Genomic DNA, 27,110 nt, shown 5'->3' with positions numbered 1-27,110 from the left:
ACTAAATGGTCAATTTCACATTGTTTCTCTTAGTAGGATGAATATAATCTGTTCTTTAAACTGTGATTAAATTATATATAGAAAGCGTTCAAAGAACGCTCCCTTTGCAATCACTGGAGCTGTCAATCAAACAGCGTGAGTGTTCTGGACTCGCACCAAAACTCCCGTTAGAATCAACGAATCTCTTATTTACTTTGTGTTTGCACTGTTAGTTATGATGAAAGCATTCATTGGTGTGCAAAAATCAAGTTACAATGACGAGATCACTGCTTTCATGCGCTCAACAACATGTCTGTGATCGGCTTCAATGTTCATCACTGCAACCTTTTATGCCACAATCTAAATATAATGTCATATCTAAATGCAATGCAACACTTTTCATGATTAGTTAACCTTGAGAGCTGCAATAGTAAAAATGTGCTAAAAGTTTTCGAGAGAGTAATACTTAACTATTTCAAATGGAAAGATTGTTAGCCAATCACACGCCCCTTAGAACAGAGCGTTCAAATCAGAGGGCTAAAATCAGGCTAGGAAAAATGCCTTTTATTTCTAAATTATGACCATTTTTGTGTAAAAAGCATACTAACATTATAAGTGCACCCCAGGAAACATTATAAAACAATAAAACAATGCAGTTCATGACCTCTTTAAGTCATTGTTGCATGACAGCAAACTAACAAGCTAACTGCTTTTGCAAGATATCAAGGTTTTTTATTATGTTATTATGTTATGTAAACATCTCTTCCAGTGGTGCATTTACTCTAAACTTTGACACTTCATTAACAGAGGCTGTAATTCTGATCCGCTAGATATCCTCCATGACCTGTGGAAGAGCGCTTGGATCCAATCCGAGTTTTATCACACAGTGAACATCTGTCGTGTGTGTGGGGAAAAATGAGACACCTCTTTAAGAGCGCAGTGCAGATGGCTGAATCTCGTCTCCTTCCCCATCAAACACATCTTGCACATGCATTTTTTCTTAGTGCATCTTTGTTGATCGTCTTTCGCAGGCCTGTCCGCTGCAGAAAGTGCCGTAGTTCATGAAATATATAAAACAACATCAAGCTGAGGGAAAGAAACATCATTTGAGAAGAAAAACATCTAAGCAGCAGGGATTCACACTGACGCATTTAATTAAAACTCTTGAATTGATGAGGTCATGTGAAGTGTTGTGGGGTGGTTTTCAGTTGCCCTTTTAAGTCCCCCGGCCACTGAATATCCTTCGACTTTCATCTTCTTTCCAATAAAATAACCTTTAAAAACAGACTGATCAAATGAGCAGATTTTTAAAAGGAAGTCAGAATCACGTTTGTTAAAAAGCAAACCAGTGAACGTGACACAAGACCTCGCTCCACTGGCGCCCAATAAAAGACTAATTAAACAGAGCAAATTTAATGAAGTGCATCAATAAATGAAGGAAGAGGAAGCTTTGTCTGCGCTGTGCTGAATGGCTTTAGAAAATCTGAGCTGCTTGATCCCGCAGTGGAAGCGGAGTGCGGCGATCTTATGCAACGTATGGGTGGAAGTGGTGAATTCTGCCCTAGATTCGTCATTACGCAAGGCTCTGATGTTGAATTCCATCACAACGCCTTCGCAAAACAGTTCTGTGGCGGTACAGTGATGGTAATGCCATTGTACTTTGATATATACCATTTAAATAGATACAGAATTCTATTATTTTGGGGGTGTGCCGCAGTAATAGCATAGTATTCTTTTAAAATAACGTAGAGTGCCATGTAAATATGAAAATAATCATTCAGTACTATGGTTTATATGCTACCGTTCAAGAGATTGACTTTAAGATTTTTTTTAATGCACTCAAAAAAATAACTTGTTGGTCTAACTTAATTCAATTATGACACCTATTTCCACACAGTTGAACTGATTTATTTGAACTTAAGCTAGGTTAATTGTACTGATGAGTAAAATTCATCCTAATTGAATGAGATCACACCAGTTTCATTTGACGTATTCTGTGAATGTTTCCTGAACATAATTCACTCTTGTTGATCCAATCAGTGCTATTGCAATTCAGACTGGTGCCCTTGTGCAGAGCTGCTCAAGTTTTCTGCAAAACATTTGTAGCATGCAAGTAATGATCAGATAAAGAACTTCTCATCACTGGCTTTAGCACAGTTAAAGCTTGTTGAGAACAACATAGATTTATTTCATATAGCCACCCATAGCCTAACCACAAGGTCTACACTTCAGCATAATGGTAACCTCATAAAAATCGACATAACATAAACTCTTTTAAATGTCAAATATAACTGAACATCAAACTTTAAAAGGTATTTCCCTTTCCTAAAAAACACATTAAACAGCACTTAATTTCAACATTTACTGTCCCGATCTATCCCTGCGCAAAGCATGCTGGGAACTAGAAATCCACTGCCCAGTTTCAATCAATGCAACATAAATGATTTGTGTAGTCTCAACACAAATGGTTTAGGTTAACCTAACATTTTGCAAATTTAATTTCATTTAACATAATACAATTGAGTGCAAATGCCAATTAAGTAAAAAACTAAAGATTTGTGTTGGTTCAGCTTATTTTATTTAAATAAACTGAGCAAGTAGCTAGAATAATTTTTTTGAGTGTGTTTCTTAAAAGTTTTTCTCCCCAAGGCTGCATTTATTAGATCAGAACATTTTTCCGCCATTTTGATTTTTATCAAAAAACTACTTTTGCGAACTAGTCCTATGTTTTTCGCCCAATCGGAACCAAACCAGTGCACAAATGTTCTCTGGAGTCTGAATATCAATAATTATCAAAAAAAAAGTTGAAATTTTGATTCACTGTTGCTAGGGGGCGTAAAAATCTCTGTAATGGGAGGAGCCACTTTTACTGAAATGGCTATAACTCGAGATTGAAATGAAATATTTGCACCAAACTTGGTACACATGTGTAGGGGCTCAATCTTTGGTCATGATAAAAAGATTGCGTCAATTGGACACTAGGTGGTGCAATAACTTAAAAAAAAAACATAAAAACGACTGTAACTAAGCAACCGTTAGTCCGATTGACTTGAAATTTGGCATGCAGTGTCTTGGTCCAAGGTGGCATGATTGTCTATGAGGACATTGGCGTATCTCAAAAAACATGGCCGCCATCGGCCAATGAAATTTGAGCACCTATTAGACAAGGTTAACAGAGGCCAATTGGAACGAAACTCGATGGGCATATTCGGCTCATGGTCCTAGAGGTCTGTAAGAATTTTGAAAGAAATCGGCCACAAGTTGGCGCTAACGAGTTTTACACCTCGGTAATCACGTGGTGTTTCATAAAATACACAATATGCATATCAATTGATCTCCTCATGCTGAACAACTTTGCCTCAAGAACCAATGCTGTCAATCAAATCGTTCATTAATTATTCGCAAATATGTGAAAAACCTACTTTTGTGAACTAGTCCTAGGTTTTTGCCCGATTGGAACGAAACCAGTGTAGGACAATTCTATGGACTGTCTAGATGAATAATTATCAAAAAAAGTCAAACTTTACCCTTTGTATCAATATAACTGGGTCATTTAGAAAATAGGCATGGCTAAATATACCCAAAAGCCTATAAAACCTAAAAAAAACCTCAGAACTTCACAAAAATAGGTGAGCACATGCAGCATATGACTCTAAAGAAGCATGCCAATTTTTGTGTAGATCAGACCATAGATGGTGCTATAATTGTGAAAAAAAATTAAAAAAACATATGGTTTTAAAATGGTTTTAGATGAAAATATATATAACTTTGGATGTGGTCGACTTATTTTCACGGGAGTCATGTCTTTAGAATCCTGAATCCTTGCTGAGTCCAACCATACCAAACATGTTAGGTTTCGCCTTATGGTTTGTGCTACGTTGTGATTTAGCGCTTAAAAAACTATATCTTGAATATCTTGGAAACCGTTAGTCCGATCGAGACGAAACCAGCGTAGGAAACACGGAACCTAAGTTGGTTTACTAAATGTTAATGCCCAAATGTCAAAATTTTGATAGGAAGTGGCAAAAAAATCCAATCAAAGTCTTTCATGGGTCATTTTTATGCTCTCTTATATATAAGTGTCCATAACTTCAAAACATAATGAGATATTTTCACCAAAATTGGCACACATATGTACGGTCACACTCTGAGGACACCCAAAAAAAATGGTGGAGATCGAGCAATAGGTGGCACTATAACTGTCAAAAAACCTTTAAAAAACATGTTTTTCCTTACTGAATTGCCCGTAGTGGCTGTAAATGGTCTTTTCCGTCTATGATCTAAGTGTTTACATGCTTGCTGAATAAAATATAATAACTTTTTATAAGCTTAAAGGCCTTAAATGCTTGAACCCCGGTAATTGCTGCTTGCAGCTTTAATTTTGTTTGTTAATTTTGTAATTTGCAGCATTACAAACATTTTTACTGTCAGTTTTGATAAATTTCGTGCATCTTTGCTGAATATCAGTATTAATCATACTGACTCCAGACATTTAAACAGTACTAAATACTACCATCTGATACCGTCACTTTACCATTTTGTAAGAAAACATGGTAATACCGTGATATTTTTAGTGTATTATATATTTTGGTGTAGTGAAACTAAGAATATGATTATAAGACATTAAAAAATGCTCTGACAGTTTGATCAGCCATGTCTTTGTTTTGTCTAGATAATAATCCCTGTTCTGAGAAAAGTCTCATGAGATTTTGCAAATTAATTGCTACTAAAATCTGTCACAGAGAAAAACATTTTTGGGGTTTTGTTTACAATACACAGTACATTGTTTTTTACTATTAAATTAAGCTTTGTCTTTTGCAATACTTCATCTATTTTTGCCACCATGCAAATGCATGATGCTTTAACCTTAACATTACTAGCAGCAAATGTGAAACTTGTGAGTGTTTTGGAAGACGAGGTTTACCATCTAGACACAAGCCGTGTTGAGCAGTTCCACTCGGGATGAGGATGTCACATGTGTGTTTGTGAGTGCATGAGTTCACCTGTGTGACTGTGATGCAGCGCTGCATGTCTATCGAAGGTAAACACACACTCTCTCTCTCTGTGGCTGTTGCGCTCGACTCTGAGGAAGATTTATGCAATCCGCTGCTGCTCTGAGTGTTTGCATTTCAGGACTATTCTGATGGATCGCTCCGGCTTTCCAGCCTCAACAAGTTAATGCCCTTGCCATTTGTCACTAGATGTGATGCAAATAGAATGTATAGTGGAGCGAGGAAGTGTGTGTGTGTGTGTGTGTGTGTGTGTGTGTGTGTGTGTGTGTGTGTGTGTGTGTGTGTGTGTGTGCGTCTGTGTGTGTCCTAGTAACTAGCACTCCATGTACTGTAGATCAGTGTTGATTTAATATTGTTCATTAATATTAAGAATTAGCTATTGTTTTACATTTTCAGTTTTCATTTTAATTGTAGTGTAATTTTTAGTAATTTTGTTTTGTTTTGTGCATTTGTCATTTTAATTATTAAAGCCCTTTCACATCAAGGACAATAACTATAGTGATAAAGACATAGTTTTAAAAAATCGTTCCACACCACAACGAAAAAGCACAGAGGAACAATATCATTGGAATCACTTTCAGAATGTTTTTTTTGTTTGTTTGTTTGTTTGTTTTTCCAGCTGATGAACGATAAAAACTCTGACAGCCAATCAGAATACCCGGCTTTAAAGAGCTTGAGCTATTAAAACAGCAGTTGAGAACATTTTACATTTTTGTTTAATGTTTTTCATGTAATATGGTCACACTTTAGATTATATAATAAATTAGTTAAGTTTAGGATAAAGGGATGTAGAATATGGTCATGCAGGCATTAAGGCATTAATATGTGCTTTATAAGTACTAATAAATAGTATTATAGTAATATGCATGCTAATAAGCAACTAGTTAATAGTGAGAAATGAACCCAAAAATACCTGTAATATTTATATTTTATTGAAATAAAATGTTTTTAATAGTTTCAGTTTTAGTTACTTATACTAACCCTGCTGGACATGTAGAAGATGTGTACAGTCAATATATTTGAATGAGCTGCTCACTGTTGTTTCAGTAGACCTCTATTTCACAGACAACCTTCAGTGTTTAAAATCCGAGACAGTGGCTTTCTGAAGGTGTACATTAAAGAAATAATAAAAAAAAAAATCTAGTTCATTTTTGCACATATTGTAAGTGTTGTTGCTTGCAGGAATGGTGGTTTGGTTTCCAGTATCTTGTGAGGTTTCAGTTCATGATGATGACAGAAGACAGTTTAAGTGTCCAATCAGACGGATTAAAACGGTTTAAAACAACTTTGAACTGCAGCTTCTGAAGCTTCAGAACAGCTAATTCCCATGCTGTGCTGTCCTGTGTGTGTGTGCACGTGCGTGCGTGTTTTTGTGACCTATCAGGACACAAATTTGTATAATGACATGGTATGACATAGGTATTACAAGTAGAGGATGACTTATGAGGACATTACCCCAGGACATGTCCCCACTTTTCAAAAGACTTATAAATCATACAGAATGAGTTTTTTTGAGAAAGTAAAAATGTGCACAGTTTCCTGTGATAGTTAGGTTTAGGGGTAGGGGTAGTGGCAATAGAAAATACGGTTTGTACAGTATAAAAACCATTACGCCTATGGAATGTCCCCACAATTCACAAAAATAAACGTGTGTGTGTGTATGTTTGGTCCTAATAAACCCTACGTTATGGGGGCAAGATATCCCCACAAAGATGGCAATATCTGAAATCCTTGTTGGGACATTGTTTGGTCCCCATGAGGAAAACAGCTTATAAATCATACTAAATGATGTTGAAAATGTAAAAATGCAGAATGTTTTCTGTGGTGGGTCGGTATAGCGGTAGGGTTCGGTTTAGGGGATCAAATATACAGTTTGTACAGTATTAAAATCATTATGTCTATGGAATGTCCCAATGTGTGTGTGACTGAATAGACACTCATGCTTAAAGGTGCCCTAGAATTAAAAATTGAATTTACCTTGGCATAGTTGAATAACAAGAGTTCAGTACATGGAAAAGACATACAGTGAGTCTCAAACTCCATTGTTTCCTCCTTCTTATATAAATCTCATTTGTTTAAAAGACCTCCGAAGAACAGTTAAATCTCAACATAACACTGACTGTTACGTAACAGTCGGGATTATTAATATGTACGCCCCCAATATTTGCATATGCCAGCCCATGTTCAAGGCATTAGACAAGGGCAGCCAGTATTAACGTCTGGATCTGCACAGCTGAATCATCAGACTAGGTAAGCAAGCAAGAACAATAGCGAAAAATGGCAGATGGAGCAATAATAACTGACATGATCCATGATAACATGATATTTTTAGTGATATTTGTAAATTGTCTTTATAAATGTTTTGTTAGCATGTTGCTAATGTACTGTTAAATGTGGTTAAAGTTACCATGGTTTCTTACTGTATTCACGGAGACAAGAGCCGTCGCTATTTTCATTTTTAAACACTTGCAGTCTGTATAATTCATAAACACAACTTCATTCTTTATAAATCTCTCCAACAGTGTGTAATGTTGGATGTTAATGCTAACAAGCTTTAGCCACGGATCACAGCCTCAAACTCATTCAGAATCAAATGTAAACATCCAAATAAATACTATACTCACATGATCTGATGCATGCCAATCTTGTAAAGATCCATTTGAGGGTTATATTAGCTGTGTGAACTTTGTAAATGCACTGTATTATAGTCGCGATTTAAAGGGGCAGCAGCCTGAATCGGTGCATAGTTAATGATGCCCCAAAATAGGCAGTTAAAAAAATTTATAAAAAAAAATCTATGGGGTATTTTGAGCTGAAACTTCACAGACACATTCAGGGGACACCTTAGACTTATATTACATCTTGTAAAAAAACGTTCAATGGCACCTTTAATAAAACATGAAACTTGACTCAGCAAGTCAAGAGAGAGACTGATGTGACAAGTGTTGGCGACCACACACACACCGTCTGCCAAAATAATCAATGTAAGGCACTAGTCTGTCCTTATACCAATCAAGCCTTGTTACATGACTGACCAGTCAAATATTGAGCTGTCAGCCTGATCACTTCACCCTCCTGAGATCATTAGGTCTTTGACATTTAAAGAGACCCTCTACAATCAAGTGCCTTAAAACATTCGTATCAAAATCTAATCACGATGCTGAAGTGCTCTATCCATCCATCCGTCCGTCTGTCTGTCTGTCTATCTATTCTAACTATAATTCTAATTATTGTTCTTTTTGTCTTCTATCGTATGTTTATTTTGCTATCTCATGTTCTGTTGTTTGTAAGGCCTTTAAGGTTTTTAAAAGAAAACTTTCAAAACACACTTTGACTACGTTTACATGGTCGATCCGAATAAAATTTCGATTGGATTGGGAGGGGTGGTTTATTCCTTTTCTAATCCAATCAAGAGGACATGTAAACACCTGATCGGATAGAAAACTGAAACTGGAAAGGACTGCGCATGTGCATTGACCTAGAAATGACGTAATGATGTTGTAGTTGTCATTGAACGACTTGTTTTGGGCACGAGAAGGGGCACTTTTACTGCTTGAGAAATATAAGCAGCATGGCACAACGGTTCATGAGCTTCTAATTGAGACCTGAAATTAATAAATATTAAGTCTGTTGTTTAAAACAAATAAAAGTAGCAATGTATGAGAATGGATATTATGTGCAAACAATGGGAAAAGATATCAAAAGATGAAATATAATCAGAAGCTTGTGAAATATAAACGTTCACAGCAACCCGATCATTTTATTTAGCGTTCATGTAAACACTACGTTCGGGTTCATCGATCGGAATGAATTTATTCTGATTAAAGCAAAAAGTGTGCATGCAAGCCTTTGTCAAATCAATATTCAAAGTTTGAAAGAAAGTCAGAAAGTCTTTGACTTTCTATTCATTTTAATTCTCCTTCTTTACATTCAAATTTGAATTGCAATTCTCCATCTAGGAAATGAATTGGAATTTAAAAGGCATTCAATTCTTAATGATGCACGATCCTCTGTTGCTAGGTGGTTGCTAGGGTGTTCTGGGTGGTTGCTAAATGGCTGTTTACTTGCTTACATCAGAAGAGTCTCCTCTCAAGTCTCTGATCTTCTCTTCTGTAGATACGGTATGGCTCGGCTCCCTCCTTCAGTGCAAGTCTGTGGGATTTTTTCCCACCTGTTTTATCCTTCGTAAATCTGATGGCCTGGAGCAGTAATAACACACCTCTCCACAACTGATGTGTCATTTTCTGGTTCAACCACAGCATGAGTTTGGGATGGGACTAGCAGTTCTGACTAGTAGCACATAAAATTGCATGCTTCACCCACACGCCGTCTTGAAAAACAGTGGCAGGTTTATAGTGTTTCCCATGTGTTGGCAGTCTTTTAGGCACACTTCATTGTTTGACGGCATAAAGAAAGACCTCTGTCACTGTCACTGACTCTGAGGTGAAACAATAGACCTGCCTTAACAGAGGCTTCAGGTATTGGCAGGAGGAAGTGGTTTGGTTTGATGCGAGCGCTCGAGTTCATTCACATATGCAGCAGCGACGGCTCCCTTTGTCATTCCCTGCTGGAGTGAACGAGAGAATGAGACCAGAGACCAGGACTGTGGAGATAAGCCCAGCTTCTGAGAGCCGCTTGATTACCACAAAGACCCTAGTGAATATTGAGAACGGTCAGGCCGTACTGCAGGAGCGATGGAGGATCTGAAGTACCTCTCTGAGGATGCCTGAGATAAAGCAGCTCTGAATCACTGCCAGAGCAAATCATGGAGAAGTTCAGCTCTGTCACATAGGGCTTGTAAGAACGTGTGTATGTGTGTCGAGCTGGGTGATATATTGAATATTTAAGACATTAGTGATGATTTTAGTCAATTAAAAAAAATTATGATTTCTAGCATTTTATTTTGACTCATTTTGTTTCTTAAAGACCATGCAAACACGGTAAGTTTTTTTTTTTTTTTTTTTTTTTTTTTTTTTTTTTACTGATGGATTTCAATACAGCATTTTACGTACAGTAAAAGTATTTAGCAATTCATTTATCTCATCATTCATAATTGTTCACAAAGTCTCCATTTAGTATTTTTAGTAAACAATATATAGAGGTACTGTACATTAATTAAAAACTTTGGTAACACTTCAGTTTAGGGTCCAATTCTCACTATTGACTAGTTGCTTATTAGCATGCATATTACTAGGATATTAGCTGTTTATTAGTACTTATAAAGCACATATTAATGCCTTATTCTGCATGATCATATTCTACACCCAATAATCCTGAACTTAACAACTAACTTACTATTAATAAGCAGTAATTAGAAGTTTATTGAGGCAAAAGTCAGTTAAAGGGGTTCTTAATTATGATTTCACTTTTTTAACTTTAGTTAGTGTGTAATGTTGCTGTTTGATCACAAACCTGAAAATTTACATAAACCCCGCCCCTGAGAACACGCAACAAAGGGGGCGGGGCCATGTTGGGCTGCTTTAGAGAAGAGGAAGAGTGTTGTTGTCATGCCGTCATTTTACGCCGGACTGCTTCACAAACGAGAGTCAATTCAATGCTGGATTTGCACAAAAGATGAACATGACGGCACATGCTAGTGGATGAGTTGAATCAACTCCACAGCAACTACATAAATTTATCCACTAACCATTCAGAAACGTCTAAAAGTTGTAACTTCTTCCTGAGTCTCTCCATCAGTGTCGACTCCGGTTTGAACAATGTAAGGCTGAACACCGTTACTGACAATCCTCATTTTGTCTGCGTGAGATTCTCCAGCTTTGTTGTTGTTGAGCTGTTAAAGCTCCGCCCTCTTCTGGAAAGGGGGCCGGGAGCAGCAGCTCATTTGCATTTAAAGGGACACACACAAAAACGGCGTGTTTTTGTTCACACCCAAATAGGGGCAAATTTGACAAGCTATAATAAATGATCTGTGGGGTATTTTGAGCTGAAACGTCACAGACACATTCTGAAGACACCAGAGACTTATATTACATCTTGTGAAAAGGGGCATAATATAGTTCCCCTTTAATAGTGAGAATTGGACCCTAATCTAAAGTGTTACCAAAACTTTTTGCATTAAATATGTTTCATCTACTTGGTAAAAAGGGCTGTTTGGTCCAAATGATGGTTCCTTCTTACATGAGATGGGAAACATTTCACCTCTGTCATTTGTGCCATGAGTTTAATGATTAATACAGCTGTGTGATTACTCATTAATGTGCATCATCTCTTGCTGAGTACTGATATTTTTGTTGTTGAAAATTATAATGCAAGTACACTTAACTGCAACAGTTATTAAACTTAACACATATTACTCTGCCTTTATAAAATGGTTGATGTTACTATAAAGAATTAACCAAGTTTAAAATTAAGATTTTATTTTGCATGTAAGTGCCTTTATCAGCTTATTTGAATTGCACATATCTGTTTAAACATTGTTGAGGTTTGCTTATGTTGCCCGTTTATTAATTTACATACATTATAATACTTTCACTTCCTGTTTTTCTATGGATTTCACAGGTCACATGACCCTATCATTCAGATTTATATCACATACATTTGAGAAACTGGCGTTAAAAAAACCTAAAGTCATTTTATCCCTATAAAAAATGAGCCTGCATTATGATTTTACAGTAATGTGTGCGGCTTTATTTCCAAAATAATTGTTTTGTCTTTTGATTGATGTGTGTTGATGAATGTTGCATGATGATGTTCTAAAGTTGTGTGTTGTGTGCGTTTTTCTCCAGTGGTCAACACCACCTGTCCACCCAAGAAAGGTGAGAGACGGGCAGACTGCTGCCGTTGTGCGTGCGACACGCGTGTGTTCACGCAAAACACTGTGACGTGTGGCTGTGTGTAGTCATGTGTTCTTCAATGTCTTGGACTTTTCTTGTAAGAAAAGTTCCATGTAAGTTCACATCGTTTCTATTTGTGTTGTATTTCCATTCATGGGTCAATGACAAATAGAATGTCTGAAATAATAGTTTAAAAGTAGTTTAAAAAATGTCAGGTTTTTAGAAATACACTTTGTTCATGCAAGTTTCATGTTTTTGTCACATTACAACAAAATGGCGTTTGAAGTATTTTTAAATATTAATAATAATGAACTTCTGTAATTTAAAACTGCTTTTTTATTTTTAAGGTTTCATTATCTTATCTTCATTATAATCTTGGGACAGTTACCACTTAAGACATTTTTTATATCAACAAAAATATCAAAATTATATTTGATTATTCATAGAAAAGTGAATGCTTTTTATTTTTGCACACAAAACAAACCAAATGAGCATCACGTCATTGATCCTTGTTTGTTTTTCCTTTTTATCTCTGTCCGTTTCATTGTGTGTGTCCTCTGTAAGCTGCATGTCGTATCTGTGATGTCTCCCTTTGATTTGATTCTGTTTTGTGTGAATGTCTGTGTTCTGGAGTGTTTGTTATTGTCTGTAAAATAAGCAGGAAACCAGTGATGGCATGCATGATAATTAATCTGATGAAAGGCAGATGAGTACAGCTGGACAGGACGTCACACAAATCCAAGCACCTCGAGGTATTTAAGTAAGGCTCATTTCACCAAGAACGTTAACAATAAAGATATATTTCTAAAAATCGTTCTAAATATAAAAGTATAGCTCTGTCCACACCGCAGCTATAACGATATAGAGAAACAATATCATTGGGATCACATTTAGAATTATTTTTTCCAGGTGTTGAATAATAAAACACTGACAGCCAATCAGAATCCATTCTAATTTAAGATTTAAGAATGCTCGCGCATTTAAAATGGCAGACGACAACACAGAGAAGTTAATTGCCGAAAAATCAGAAAAATCCACCACTGTTTGACAAGTCAAACCCCCTTAGGGCCCTATGAAATCCTTTTTATTTTTTCCCAAATTCCATTTTATTTTTTCCCAAATTCCATTTTTTTCCGTTTTATTTATTTTTTGACTCCATTTTAATGGTTAAATTAAATTTTAGTAATCAAAAATCATGTCTAACTAATTGAAATAATGAATCTTGTCCAATTTACCAACAATTTAATAAAAGTTTAACAAAAAAAATTTAATTTTTTTTTAGGGCCCTATGATAAACGTTTTATTCTTTCCCCTCAAATTTTATTTTTACCAAATTCTGTTTTCTAAATATCCATTTTAATGGTTTAATTCCATTTTAATAATCAAAAAGCATGTCTAATTAATTGAATTCTTAAAAACAACAATATTTATTAATTAAAAAATATATTTTTATGATTTTTTTTTTTTTTTTTTTTCAGATGTTCTGTTGTGTATTTTCATTTTTCTGGCAATCAAATGAACGCATACCATTTAATTTATCTTTTAATCATGAAATTAAACTTTTTTGTCAAACAATGTGCTGCACAACAGAGCTTTACTGTTCAAATTAAAACATGGAAGAAATACTGAGATTATTGTTTAAAAATATATTTTAATAATTTATTGTTAAATTAATTTATCTAAATTCTACTGTACAACAGTAATATGTTTCTGTCAGGTTAAATCGAACTTTTATTTTGACGGTTTGCCCAGAGCTTTGAGTTTCTCTGTGTTTATGATGGTAGTTTTCTCAAACGAAGCGGTTAAATGCTGATGAAGTGACTTTCAGAGCAGCTCTGAGATGAATCCGCGCGTTCATATAGTGAGGCGACAGAGGACGAAAACACTGCGTGCGCGTGCCTGCGCGATTGTGTGTGAGGCGGTGTGAGGTAAATGAAACTGCGCTTCCTCATCATTCATTTCAGAGTCACACAGGCATGCAGGATTCATGTTAAAATAGTCTTTTTGCGGGTTAATATTCACAGACACTAGTCTATATCGCGATTTAATTTAAGTGTACTGACCTGCTTTTAATTCATTCATCAAAAATGTGACAAATTCCATGACATTCCGCGTTATATAGTAAATTCCGTTTTTATGAATGGATTCAAATTATACGGCCCTAACCCCTTTTCAAGGATACTTTAAAGAACATGGATATATGGAAAACAATCGGTCATACACTCGGAATAAATGCTGAGAAGTATTAACGATGAGATCATTATGCCAGGCTAGTAAACTGTGTAACATAAAATTACCTCAAGTATCCAGCGCAAACATTGTCTTGCTTCCTTTGAAGTTGCAGTGAAAAAGACTAGGCATTGTTTTGTTTTTATTCCACTATATTGACTTCGTCAGCTAAATTCATTGTTAGATTAGATCGATTACACTAGCTATTCACTCCAAACATAGCATGCTGAGGACATCTGCTGGTTAAAGCCGTGTAAAACATGTTGTACACACTCTGAAAGCACAGCGCGTGAGCTTAGAATAAACAGGCCATTATTGTTTGTTGGTGTGGACGCAAATATAGTTATCGTTATAGTTATCTTTGTAGTTATCATTCTTGGTGTGAACGGGCCTTAACTTTTGTAGTGAATAGTACTTTTTTCAGATTTAAAATTATTTAAATAGTTTCATCAGTTGTTTGAAATGATGCTCTTGAGATGAAGACTCTAGTCAATCTAATGTTGGCTAAATGAAGGTGAAAATATCTGCTTTATTTTGCATCCTCAACAAATAGGTGTCAGTGTAATATCTAAGGCCATCAAAGCAGAAACAAAATATTGCATTTTCAGGCTCGATCTGATATGGTAAAAAAAATGACAATAACTGTTGTGTTTACGATTGATTTAGAAGCCTTGGAAGCTGAAGCTCACAATTATGGTACATTTCAGATACATGCTTGAGGTGTTTGGCCAATCACAGCACACTGGATCTGCTGGCCAATCAGAGCACTTGGAGCTTTTCAGAAGGAATCTGGAATTCAATCAGAGTTTTAGACAGACTGGGAAAAGAGGTGCTGCAATAGTACAGTATGTGAAAAATTATGACATTAACCTATTCTGTTACACCCAATAAACATAACAATGACCTTTTAAAATGGCATCATATGGCTTCTTTAAGCTTGCCTTAGGCTAGAAGAGTCTTACTTTTTGGTGATTTCAGCAGTCGGAAGCTTGGAGAAAATATCTAACTCGTGTTTCAGAGCTAATTAGCTAAACCTCAAACAGAAGCCAACGATCTGAGCCTCTGACACTGGTGTAAAGTTATCTGCCGTTATCTCTTCAGCCAGCGCTGGAGCTCAGGAGTTATTCATATCTAGGTTGCACACAGCAGTTTTACCTTCTCCATATTATCTTGATTGTTAGATGTTATCTCGAACAAATCCTATTAGGTAGTTAATCCTGATTAATTAGTCAGACAATCTCCAGTAACTGTGTCATCATGGTTTGGAATGCAGAGGTTAGATACTGCTGCTTCCCATTTGAAGTGTTTGAGTCTGAGAGCATTAAACAGGAATGATGCATGAGGCGCATGACATCAGACTGTACTTATCTGTGTTGTGCTCGTGCATTACAACTGATTCACACGGTGATAACCGTGGCAGAGAGAATATAAGCAGTAAACAGAATATCTACCTCATCATCTGTCTCTTGTATGTAGTAACTAAATACTAACCCAAAACATCTGTGTAATTCTGCACAATTTGCATTCATCTGCTGCTGAAATGAAACAATGTTTAAATCAGAAATATGTAGCTTGTTCATTTTAGTAGTGTTTATGAGTGAATCCAACTTAAAATTTACTATATCTAAAGTGTATATATATATATATATATATATATATATATATATATATATATATATATATATATATATATATATATATATATATATATATATATATATATATGTATGGGTCATTGACGAATAAGGTTTTTAAAAGTGTAAAAAAAGTAATAATAATGGAGATCTAATTAATTTTGAAGTTTTATTAAGTGTTAACAATGAGATTATGTGGTTTTTATAATCATTTAACACTGCTTTTGTCATTTTGGTGACAAATTTTGTCCATCTTGTTTAACCAAAATTTCGGTTTTACCGAATGACACTTTTGGTTGTACCGAATGACTGTATTTTCAAACAATGCTAACAGGCTGATATCTAGCTAGCAAAAGGACAGTCAAACATTTTATATTTAGTACAAGTTTTAAAAAATTACAACATTTTCCATGTTTTATAGCGGTTGTACCGAATGACCTGATGTTTCGGGACATGCTTATGATCAAGTGAAAACATTAATTTTTCAAATAGTTAAGAGAGAGTTAGTTACTTTGCTTCACGACCATGTGGTCCTTTGCAGGTATCTGAATGATGTCACATCCTGTCACATGATATTGCCTGCATGACTTAATCCAAAATGGTCCCTTTATATTGGTTACTCCGAATGACATCAATGAAATTCATTTTCCGGACATTCTTTCTCATAACAAAGCAATGACTTCTACACATAATTTTAATACCATTTTGCACTATGTTGATATATGATGTTATAAAATCATGCCAGAATAAAAAATATATGCATTTATTACATTTTAAGATATTTTAATCACAAATGAAGTGGCTGTATTGGCCTTTGGACGGTTAAACCAAATGACCTTTTGACACTTCAACATCTTTAAAATACCTTTATATGAAGCAAAATATAATTAAAATCTTTTGGATTCAATAAAATACATCCAGTTGTACTACCTTACATACTTTGGATGTCATATCTTTGTTTTTTATTATTATTAAGGCCTTTGGAAAAAAAAAAAAGACCCGTCATATATATATGTAATGTACACACACGTCATGGCATATATCACAGTATCATGATATTACCATGTGATACCACCATTGTTAGTAAAATAACCTAAAGATGTGTTTAAAACTGTTTAAAAAGCATGTAAACAGACATATCTAAAACCCAAAACTGTAATAAAGTCCAGTTTTGCTAAATGTGCAGCACATTTACCTTTTAAGCCTCTTCCAGTCAGCTTTTAAATGGAATATTCTTGAATACTGAAGCAAAATGTATTCAATACAACTTTATTAGCTTCATCTTTTTGCAGAAATATAATAATATTAAACACGTCACTAGAAGTTCCCGGTATGTTTAGCACATTTATCTCAGTCGGTTTGTTTTTCAGCTTGACTATCGAATTTCTTGAGCAGCTAAATGTATTCAGTACGTTTCAGTCTGCAACTTTATTCTTCATTGGCTTCATTTTCCAGCTGTTTGATCTTAAATCTCTGTGGCCGCGTGTGCTCGCCTAGGCTGTCAGGCTCCGTCCTCGTCTCAGCACAAAAAAGGTGATATTGTTAGACTATGAATGGAAGCGAGGCGAGGCCGTTCCACAGGGTTCAAACAGTCCTTTTGAAGTGCCAGCCTTATTACAAAATGTGCCGTTTACCCTTGCGTGCACACACACACACACACACACACGCACACACACGCTGAAAATTGGTGCTTTTAAAAGCTTAATAGAGCCGCGGCTCAGTGAGTCTTAACCTGCAGACATCTGCCAGCAAAGAAGCCAATATCAGTACACAAATAAAGCCATAAAAATATACTGTATGCATGCACGTTTGCAGAGAAAATGTATATTATACACATGCAAAATAGACATATTCACTGTGAGTAAATTCAGCCTGAATGGATCCGTAAAATATGATCTAAACTTACCTTTCAGCTAATATACATTTAAATATATTAATAGTAACATATTATGTTTCCCTATGCATGTACCTGTAGGGGTTTGCATGGGAAATCCTGATTCTGCATTCAAGTATTTTAAAGTGCCTCTATTATGCTTTTTTGAATATTACCTTTCATGCAGTGTGTAAAACACTGCCCTCAAACACTGCAGTTGTAGCCGAGGCTGGAAGAGTTTGGTTTGTGGTGTTCATGTCGAGCAGACGCTGTTTTCTGTGCTGCAAATTCACTTCTAAAGGATGAGGACTCGGGCTGGAATTGATAGAGTAAAACCGATGCCATCGTCACTGTTCATATCACTGAGGAAGATACAGAGCTGAAATTCAGATATAGTGATGGGCGTTTAGTTTCTGACACAAGCTATCAGCAGTCAATCAATCACAACAGACTGGGCCGTCTGACCAATCAGAGCAGAGCAGGCTTGTTAAAAAGGAGGGGTTTAGAGAAACTGAATCTTTGAACGACTCTTTGAGAAATAAGGTGATGCATGTAAACCTGTTGTAGGAAACTCCAAAACAACATTAGGAACATTTAAAGTAGCATTAACGAGTTCAGAAATCATAATTACGGTTGGACTTAAATAGATGTGTTGTGCAAATTATTATTAATTTCTCTTTTTTTCACTTCCTAGTTAAAATAAAGCGATAAGATGCATTTTATGTAACGTATATGTGTTTTATCATTGCAACAGAGAATGATGGGGAATGTAGTTTACATAATCCCAATGCATCATAAATCATCTAAATGAGAAAAATAACAAGCTTTATTGCTATTCTTTGTCGATAGAGAACAAAATGCATATGAACTAAATTGTATTATCAACGGTCTCAATTAAAACTTGATAAAGTGCAAGTAGCTTTTGCTGTAGAGATTTTCTTGAATAGGACTCAAAGAAAATCCCTGAGGTAATTATGCCTTTTGGTGTTCATGTGTGCTCATCTCATAAATATAATATATTGTAATATAAAACATGAGTTCAAGGACGCATAAAAAACCCCCACAGAAATTGGTTATAAACAATGGAAAGCGTTGTAATTTGACATGATCTGTTTGGATGATAAATCTGTGCAAAAGTAAACCTCTCAGTGTTTCTCTGCTTTGTTCCTCAGAGCGGATCTCACACTTCTTCTCGTTTGTCTTTTTCACACTTTTTCCATCACTCTTTGAGGTGTATTTCTGCTTTCTCTTTTTTCACTCGGTATATTTTCTGCTTTTTTACTCTGTGAGAGCGTCAGAGCTGTCAGCAATTACCAGAAAAGACAGTGTTGATGTTTGTAGAGAGGGAAAATGAAGAGAGTCAGAGATAGACTTGTGTCATCGGCTGAGAAGAGCAATCGCTGTTGCACGACAGGCTGAAGCAGAGGTCAGTCCTCAGGGCGGTGTGTGTGTGTGTGTGTGTGTGGTGTGTGTGTTCGTCTTTAATTTGTGGAGCTGAACACCTGCAGTGTTTCCACTCCTGTCTCGACCCGACAAGATGATTCAACAGCCCACTTCAATCAGACCTGATGAGCCAACAGCGAGCCCTTCGGAATCGCTTCCTCCATTCCAAAACCACACTTCCCTTCTCGTTTCCTCTCATTTCATCTCATTAGGGTTGTTTGCTAAGACAAGCGTCACTATTACTGTTGCTCATCGTTGGAGTACTAACGCTAACGCTAAGTAATAAACTTCAGCGTGCAACTCGTCCTGCAGCATTGTGCTAGAACTATTTTATCTTTATATTCTGTATTCTTCTGACAATATTCAATATATGATCTCATGAGAATACGTGTGTATTTTTACGTAAAGTGTCGTTCTACCACACGTACATTTACTTATGTTTTCATACACACAAAAACATTGACGTAATTATAGCACTAAAAAGTAAAAATACTTGCATATTAACAGCAATAAAACGTAAATCATATAGCGTAAAGTGTGAATGTATATGACTTCCTATGTATTAATATTAAAATTGTGGCATTAATGTTTTAAATCTGTTGTATTCAATTGTCATATCAATACATGTTTTAGTCAAATTTATTGAATGCATTTTACTCATCTACTTACTATGAAAATAACATTTCTGTTCGTAACTGCACACTCGTTTCGGAGGATTACATAACGTTAAGCACTCATTATGATTCAAATTTGAAAGTAGCGGCACCCTCGAGAAGCTTTACGACATGGTTTACGGCACTGATATCGAACGCTCGTTGCCTGTGTCTCAGTGTGCATACTATCCATCCTAAATAGCATGTGACATTAGTAATATTCAATGCTATTTAGGGTGGATAGTATGCACATTGGGATGCAGGGATTGGTTCTGCTTTGCCACAGATTGCGACTTGCCGTGTTTCAGTGGATTGATATTTGAAATGAGTGCACGCCTTCACGGGGAGAAGCCGGGTTCATCATATTTTCATGGATTAATAAGTTAAATTCTGCTCTGTACCCTATCCAGAGAGGACTGCAACTGCAACTCATCCTCATTTAAACTACTTTTGACATTTTCGCAATAAATAAATTATTGTGATTATGCTTGTTTGTCTGTTACTGTTATTTATAACAGTACAGAGTTTTAAGAAATGGTTATGGGTAGGTTTAGGATTAGCAGCTCAAAATATCATTTTAATGTTATATTTTTACTAAAACTGTGATTTTCCTACACATTTCTGTCCATTTATGTTTTATTCTTTTAACATTATGTATAAAATGGGTATGTTTAGGTTCGGGGTGGGGTTTAGGGATCTTATATTTATCTACAAAATGATAAAATGGAAATTATACATATATCTTTATGACATGAAAGATTCGTAAATATTTTACGTTTTTTCGCTGTAAAAACTTGTGTTTTTACGTTTTAGTGCTATAATTATGTCAGTATTGTACGTTTTAGCACCTTTCTAAACGTAGAAAAAAATTTGTTTTGTGTCTTTGAAAGTTAAGTATAAAAACAAACAATTAAGTTAATATAAACACAACATGCAAGAGGATGCATTAAATTGATCAAAAGTTACATTAAAGACATTCATAATGTTGCAAAATTGAAGCAGCACAACTGTTTTCAACATTGATGATTATCAGAAATGTTTCTTGAGCAGTAAATCATCATATTAGAATGATTTCTGAAGGATCATGTGACACTGAAGACTGGAGTAATGATGCTGAAAATTCAGCTTTGATCACAGGAATAAATTACACTTTACTAAATATTCTTTTATAATATTCTTTTATAAATATTAAATTGTAATAATATCTCACAATATTACTGTTTTTTTTATTTTGAAATGGCTAAAAATTATGTTTTTTTCATCAGATGAATAAGTACATTAATGTACGAAGTACATTATAAAAAACACCTTTTTCTACAGTTTTTCACTAAATAATCATGAGGAAGAATATTTTATTATTTTTATTATATACATATTTTTTATTTTATTATTATTATATGTATGCACCATTATAGCAATACTAAACTTTTTTTTTTTCTTCATTTATTTATTTTTTCCACATTATTCCAAATTCCACAGGGGGGCTTTTTTGAATTATAATGTGAATTAATCTTTGAATAAGACTCATGAATCAATTCATTGACATTGATTGGTTTGAAATCATGCAATGTATTTGTTACTGGAGTTAAATCAAAGACTTTATTAAAACATCTTCTCAGTGTTGCTCAAATTTATACATTCTAAAAAAATAATGTGTTGGCTCAACAACAACAACAAAATTAACGCAACCGTTTGCATCAGTTTTTTTGAGTTATGACAACTTTGAGTGAATTTACGTTCAACTAACAAGCTACATTGAGTTAGAACTGAATAATTTGTAGCATAAACACAAAATTTTAAGTTGATTACTCAAAAAAATTAAGTCACTTCAACTACCAGAGTTGTAGCTCTGGAACTAATTAATCTGATCTACTTCAGTTCAAATCAACAGCTATCATAGCACATGCTAACACAACTTATTTAACATGAATATTTAACGATCAAGTATGATATTACTTGTCACTGGCATTAGTGCAGTCATTGCTTATATAGTCATTAATGTTTAGTTTCATGCACAAACTTCAAAATTACAGAAACTCCTTTAAATGTCAAACATAACAGCATTAAACACTAACGGGTCTTTCCCTTCACTAAAAAACACATAAAACAACACTTAATTTCAGCGTTTATTCTCCTTATCCAGTCCTATGCAAAGCATGCTGGGAAATCCACTGCCTAATTTCCGAAGCTATCAAGACAATTTCATGAAGTTACTACAACCTAATTAAAAAAAAATCCAATTAGCGCAGAAATTTGAGTTTAAATTACAAACGATATTAAGTTGATGTAATGATCAACATTATTATGTCAACAGAACTCAACAAAATAATGTTTGCAACTTAAAAGGTTTAGTTAAAGCAATGAATTATATTTTTAACTTGCAACCATGCATTTATTTAAGTTGTAGTAACAGGTCCTCTGAATTACTTTTTAGAGTGTAAATCATTGCAAATAAATGATGTTTTTTTGATGTATGACTCAGCCAGAATAGCCTGGAGACCTGCAGGTGGGCTGTTTTGTCTTAGACCAGTAATAACCACTCAAAACACTACATCTATCATCAAAGCAGCGAGTTTTGCACACACATAAACCACTCACATTCCCAGAAAGTGCAGTTTCTGACGTCCTCCTCAAGCTCCCACTCTAATGTTTTGGCCCTGTAAGAGATTTAGACCACCTCTGCGACATGAATCATTATCTGTGAGTTGAAGTGTGCAGCCGTTTGTCACAAAACATCTCTAAAACACTTCTCAGCAGCGATGAAACATGGATCTATCTGCACAGGTCAACGTCCTTCAGATGCACGCGGTTCTCCTCGGCCGGTCACCGCAGCGGCACGTCTTATTAACACTCACAGACGCTGTTACTCTGAACGGCGGTGCACGAACCCCGGAGATGTTTGGACAGATTTGTGCATTAGTGCTCATCTAGAACCAGAGCTTCTCTCTGGTGCTTTACCAAATGTAATGAGAGGAAAGATCAAACTGGTCTGGGATCAGCAGTCAAGGGCAACAGATGGCGGGTCTGCTGTGCGCCGTGTGCGCTGTCGCTATTCAGATCCCCTGCTAGGTGAAGATTCTTGTCAGAGAACGATATAAAACCGCATGATAGAGACGCAAGACCTGGTCCTGCTAAGGCGAGGTCGTTCCTGCTGCAAGCTTTTGTTGATGTTGGCTGGAGGTCACGCCACACTTGTGCGGACGGCTTTTTCTAGCATATTTTCCAGCATGTTGTGCTTTGAAGTCATTAAGTGATCATATTTATGAGTGCAGTTGAATTCCACCACATTAATATTATTCATAATAATAATTTTAAATAATATATAATATTTTTGTTTAAACATAAACTGATTTAAATTAATAATATAATTTATATATATTAATATGAGACATAGTTATACAATTTTATTTAAAAATATATTTTATTTTTTAGGCTACATGCACAAAGCATTTGGATTATTACAAATATTATTTATTTTATTTATTATTTAAAAGTATTGTTAATCCAAATGCCTTGTGCATGTAGCCCAAAATACAAAAATATCATTTTAAATATAATTGCATAACTGACTCATTCATAATATTTATATTATTATATTCTATAATGTATAAATGATATTGATTTAGTTCAATTAAATTCATACAAAAATAAACTTTATTACAATTATTTATTCTATTTATGATTTAAAAATATTGTTAAGGTTTTTTTATTTTTGTATGAATTTAATTTGAACTAAATTAATATAATTTATATATTATAGAATATAATAATATAAATATTATGAATGAGTCACAGTTATACAATTATATTTAAAATTATATTTTTATATTTTAGGCTACATGCACAAGGCATTTGGATTCCTCCACATGCATTTTGCAGTGTTACCATTAACAATTGTTTAATTAATTAATTCAATTCAATTCTATTCACATTTATTTGTATAGCGCTTTTCACGATACTTATCATTTCAAAGCAGCTTTACAGAGAATGCATGTCAACATCACAATTTAAAGAATGCAGTTAGCAAATAATGTAATAATTTAGGCAATTAATTTACAATCACTGTTAGCAGTTTAACTGAACGTAGAAGCAGTGAGGTCCTGAAAAATGAATTACATTAACAATAATTAGGATATAGAAATTGTGTAATGTGCAATTAATTAATAATTAATTAATTAGCAATTAATTGCATGTCTTGCGATTGAGCACCCCACAATTTATCTTTATTTAATAATGTTTTTAATGATAAATAATACAAATATTTTAATGAAAATATCTTATTACATTTTGTTTGGATTTAATTTAAAGTAAATTAATATAATTGATATATTATGAAAAAATATAAATATTATTAAAAATAATTCTACTGTTATATTTAAAATTGTATTTATTATTTTTGCCTACATGCACAAGGCATTTTGATTTCTTTACATGCATTTTTAATGCAGTATTAATGTTATTGTCAAGTAATTTATTAATTGACCATTAATTTGAATGATAATTCATATGATCTCTAGGTATTGATCATTAAATATTCAAATAGTAAATGTTGACTGTACAGTTTATTTTGTATGCTGGGAATATTTTAGCGGTAAAGCTGACCAGAAAATACGGGTTAGTTCACCCAAAAATAAAATAATCTGTCATCATTTACTCACACTCATGTCATTCCAAACTTGCTTTCTTCTGTGCTACACAAAATAAGGTATTTTGCAAAATGGTTTGGAACGGCAAGTTCTTTCCCCGTCATTTTTTTTGTCAGGTTCCTGTAGCTGGTGGAGCATGGAGCCGTCAACACTGAGGTACACGATAGTCTGAATGCATCATAAGCTGCTTTGTGCCTAAAAAATGCTGCCAAATGCGTAAATGTTGTCTATAGTGTCTTGGACCTGGAAATTGGCAAAAAAAACTGTGTACTATGAAATTGCATGAAGCCAACCAATCAGATGGTTATTTTTGAGAAAGCTTGTGCTATTTTTGTGCGATGTCTGAGGCTCAGACTGCTTTGAGTTTTTGCCAGTCTTTGCTATTTATAGGCCCCTGGGAAACATTGTCCGTGTAACTAACACTGATGAATCCTTGACAATGTGTCACAATATGTGAGCCAATGAAAAGACAAGATTTCACTGTATGCAGTGGGTCTTAATTCTGTCAGACAGGGTCGGGCACTAAATTCTGGTATTAGTTTGGTTTATCTGTGTTTTTTATTTATTTTTTGATGTAGAAACCCAATCCCAAGTGTCAGTTCTTTTTTTTATGAAAAAGCCAGCAAACATGACCAGTGCAGATAAACGAGAGTGTTATTTTCTGGATTTAATCAGCTCTTTCCAGACTCCACAGAGGTTTCACTTAGTGTGGTGTGTGAGAAAGTAAGATTAAATCTGACAACGAGTCTCTTTCTGTCACACACAAGTTCATATAACACGTTAGGATGCTCCCGTTCATCATAACGAGTCAAACGGCATTACAGCGTATGCGTGATTGGAAAGGACGGAATGTGATAACGGTGGATTCGGATCCGTGACCGGGCGTAACGTTCCGGAACAAATGTGCTTCTCTTCAGGGGAAAAGTTCTCCATGCTTCATACTGCTGAAGTGAATGACATCACCTCCGCTAATGACAACACTCTTCTGTAATTACTCGCTAGATGTGCGACTGAGTAGGTACGTGTCCAATGTGAAGTGTTCGACAGCTGTGAAGCTGGAACATGGTGTTACATCCACTCAGAATTAACATTCATCTTCATTTTTCTGATGCCACGTGTGTTGTATTAGTTAGTGTTGAAGTGATTAGGTGGAGTAACGCTGATGCGGTGATAGTGTCTGTCTGTCTGACGTTCTGTCTCAGTGAATTTATATCGTGCAATTCTGACTTTATGACATGCAATTGAGTGTTATGAAGTCAGAATTGTGAATTATAAAATCAGAATTGTGAGGGAGGAAAAGACTGGTGTTTTTTCTCAGAATTGCTAGATTATATCTCACAATTTTTACTTTATAACTCTCAATTCTGACTTAATAACTCGCAGTTGTGAGTTTAAATCTCGCAATTCTGACTTTATATCACAATTTTGACTTTATAACTCGCAATTCTGACTTTATATCTCGCAATTCTGACTTTATATCTCGCAATTCTGACTTTATATCTCGCAATTCTGACTTTATATAGCAATTTTGAGTCTATAACTCACAATTCTGACTTTATATTGCACAATTTTGAATTTATATCACGCAATTCTGACTATATCTCATAATTCTGAGTTTATATCTCACAATTCTGACTATATCTTGCAATACTGACTTTATAATTCGCAATTTTGACTTTATATTGCACAATTTTGAGTTTATTTCATAATTCTGACTATATCTCATAATTCTGACTTTATAACTTGCAATTCTTACTTTATATCGCAATTTGAAGTTTATAACTCACAATTCGGACTTTATATCACACAATTTTGAATTTATATCTCGTAATTTTGACAATTCTGACTATATCTTGCAATACTAACTTTATAATTCGTAATTCTGACTTTAAATCGAAGAGTTTATAAAGAGTTTAAATCTCGCAATTCTACGAAAAAAGTTAGAATTGTGAGATATAAAGTCAGAATAGCATAACTCGCAATTGCGAGTTTAGATCTTGCAATTCGGAAAAAAAGGTCAGAATTGTTAGATATAAACTCACAATTGCGAGAAAAAACGTCAGAACTGTGAGATAAAAAGTCGCAATTACCTTTTTTATTTTTTTTATTTAGTGGCAGAAACAAGCAAGAAATTCCTCAGGGTAAAAAAAGTTTGTCTGAATAAGGCTATAGACTTTCATTGTATATACAAAACTCTGCATCCATTTTTGTCAAATCTATATTGTACTCTAGTTTTTTCTATTTTAATCTATTCTATGTTCTATAATTTAAAGTTTAACCATAATATAAAAAAATTAGTTTAACAGTGAAAGCATATTGTGACCATAAAAGTGTTCCATTTGAATATTAAAACATGAATTGTTGCATTTGGTTACAAGACACATTAACAACAATGGCGTTTTATGTATATTTACTTTTTGATACTATCTTTTTGTCATATTATGGTAATTATTTGTGATGGTCAACTTCTAGGTACATTTTGTACGGGAAAAAATATATTCCCTCAGGCCCACGGCCCTTACAGACTGTCATTGTAATGTAGGCACAAGTCTGTGGTACAGTGTGATTTAACTCAATGCAGCGTGACAGACTGACAGCCATACTGAAATACTCCAGAGGCCGAAGCTTCAATCAAGCGATGACAGCGGGCAGCCGCTGCATCTCAGTCAGAGCGGATGAGATCAGGGAGGTGATCAGCTGTCAGCTCGTATACTGGGAATGACCGTTGTAGAAATCAGATTGGAATTGGATGACTAACCTGTAATCAGGAGCATAGAGGTTAGAGAAACTGCGTTTATGACACATCACTGGTGACTTAATGTCAGATAAAAGGCTTAAATGGAAAAT

At 34.8% G+C, this 27,110-nt stretch overlaps 1 protein-coding gene across 5 annotated transcripts in view; it reads left to right on the top strand.

Annotated features, from left to right (window-relative positions):
* slc12a5a (solute carrier family 12 member 5a) overlaps positions 1-27,110 on the top strand; it is a 191,724-nt gene that overhangs the window by 105,305 nt on the left and 59,309 nt on the right. Inside the window, exon 2 of one of the 5 annotated variants that reach the window (XM_048198609.1) lies at positions 11,738-11,767. The exons of the other annotated variants lie outside the window; for them this stretch is intronic. Coding sequence (XP_048054566.1) covers positions 11,738-11,767 — 30 coding nt within the window. The remainder of the gene's footprint in view (positions 1-11,737; positions 11,768-27,110) is intronic. 5 annotated transcript variants of the gene reach the window in all.

This window comes from Megalobrama amblycephala, linkage group LG8 (assembly GCF_018812025.1).
Source record: "Megalobrama amblycephala isolate DHTTF-2021 linkage group LG8, ASM1881202v1, whole genome shotgun sequence".
In the NCBI taxonomy this organism is placed as follows: Eukaryota; Metazoa; Chordata; class Actinopteri; order Cypriniformes; family Xenocyprididae; genus Megalobrama; species Megalobrama amblycephala.
The sequence above is the reverse complement of the archived record's forward strand: the minus strand, read 5'-3'. Positions and strand labels throughout refer to the sequence as shown.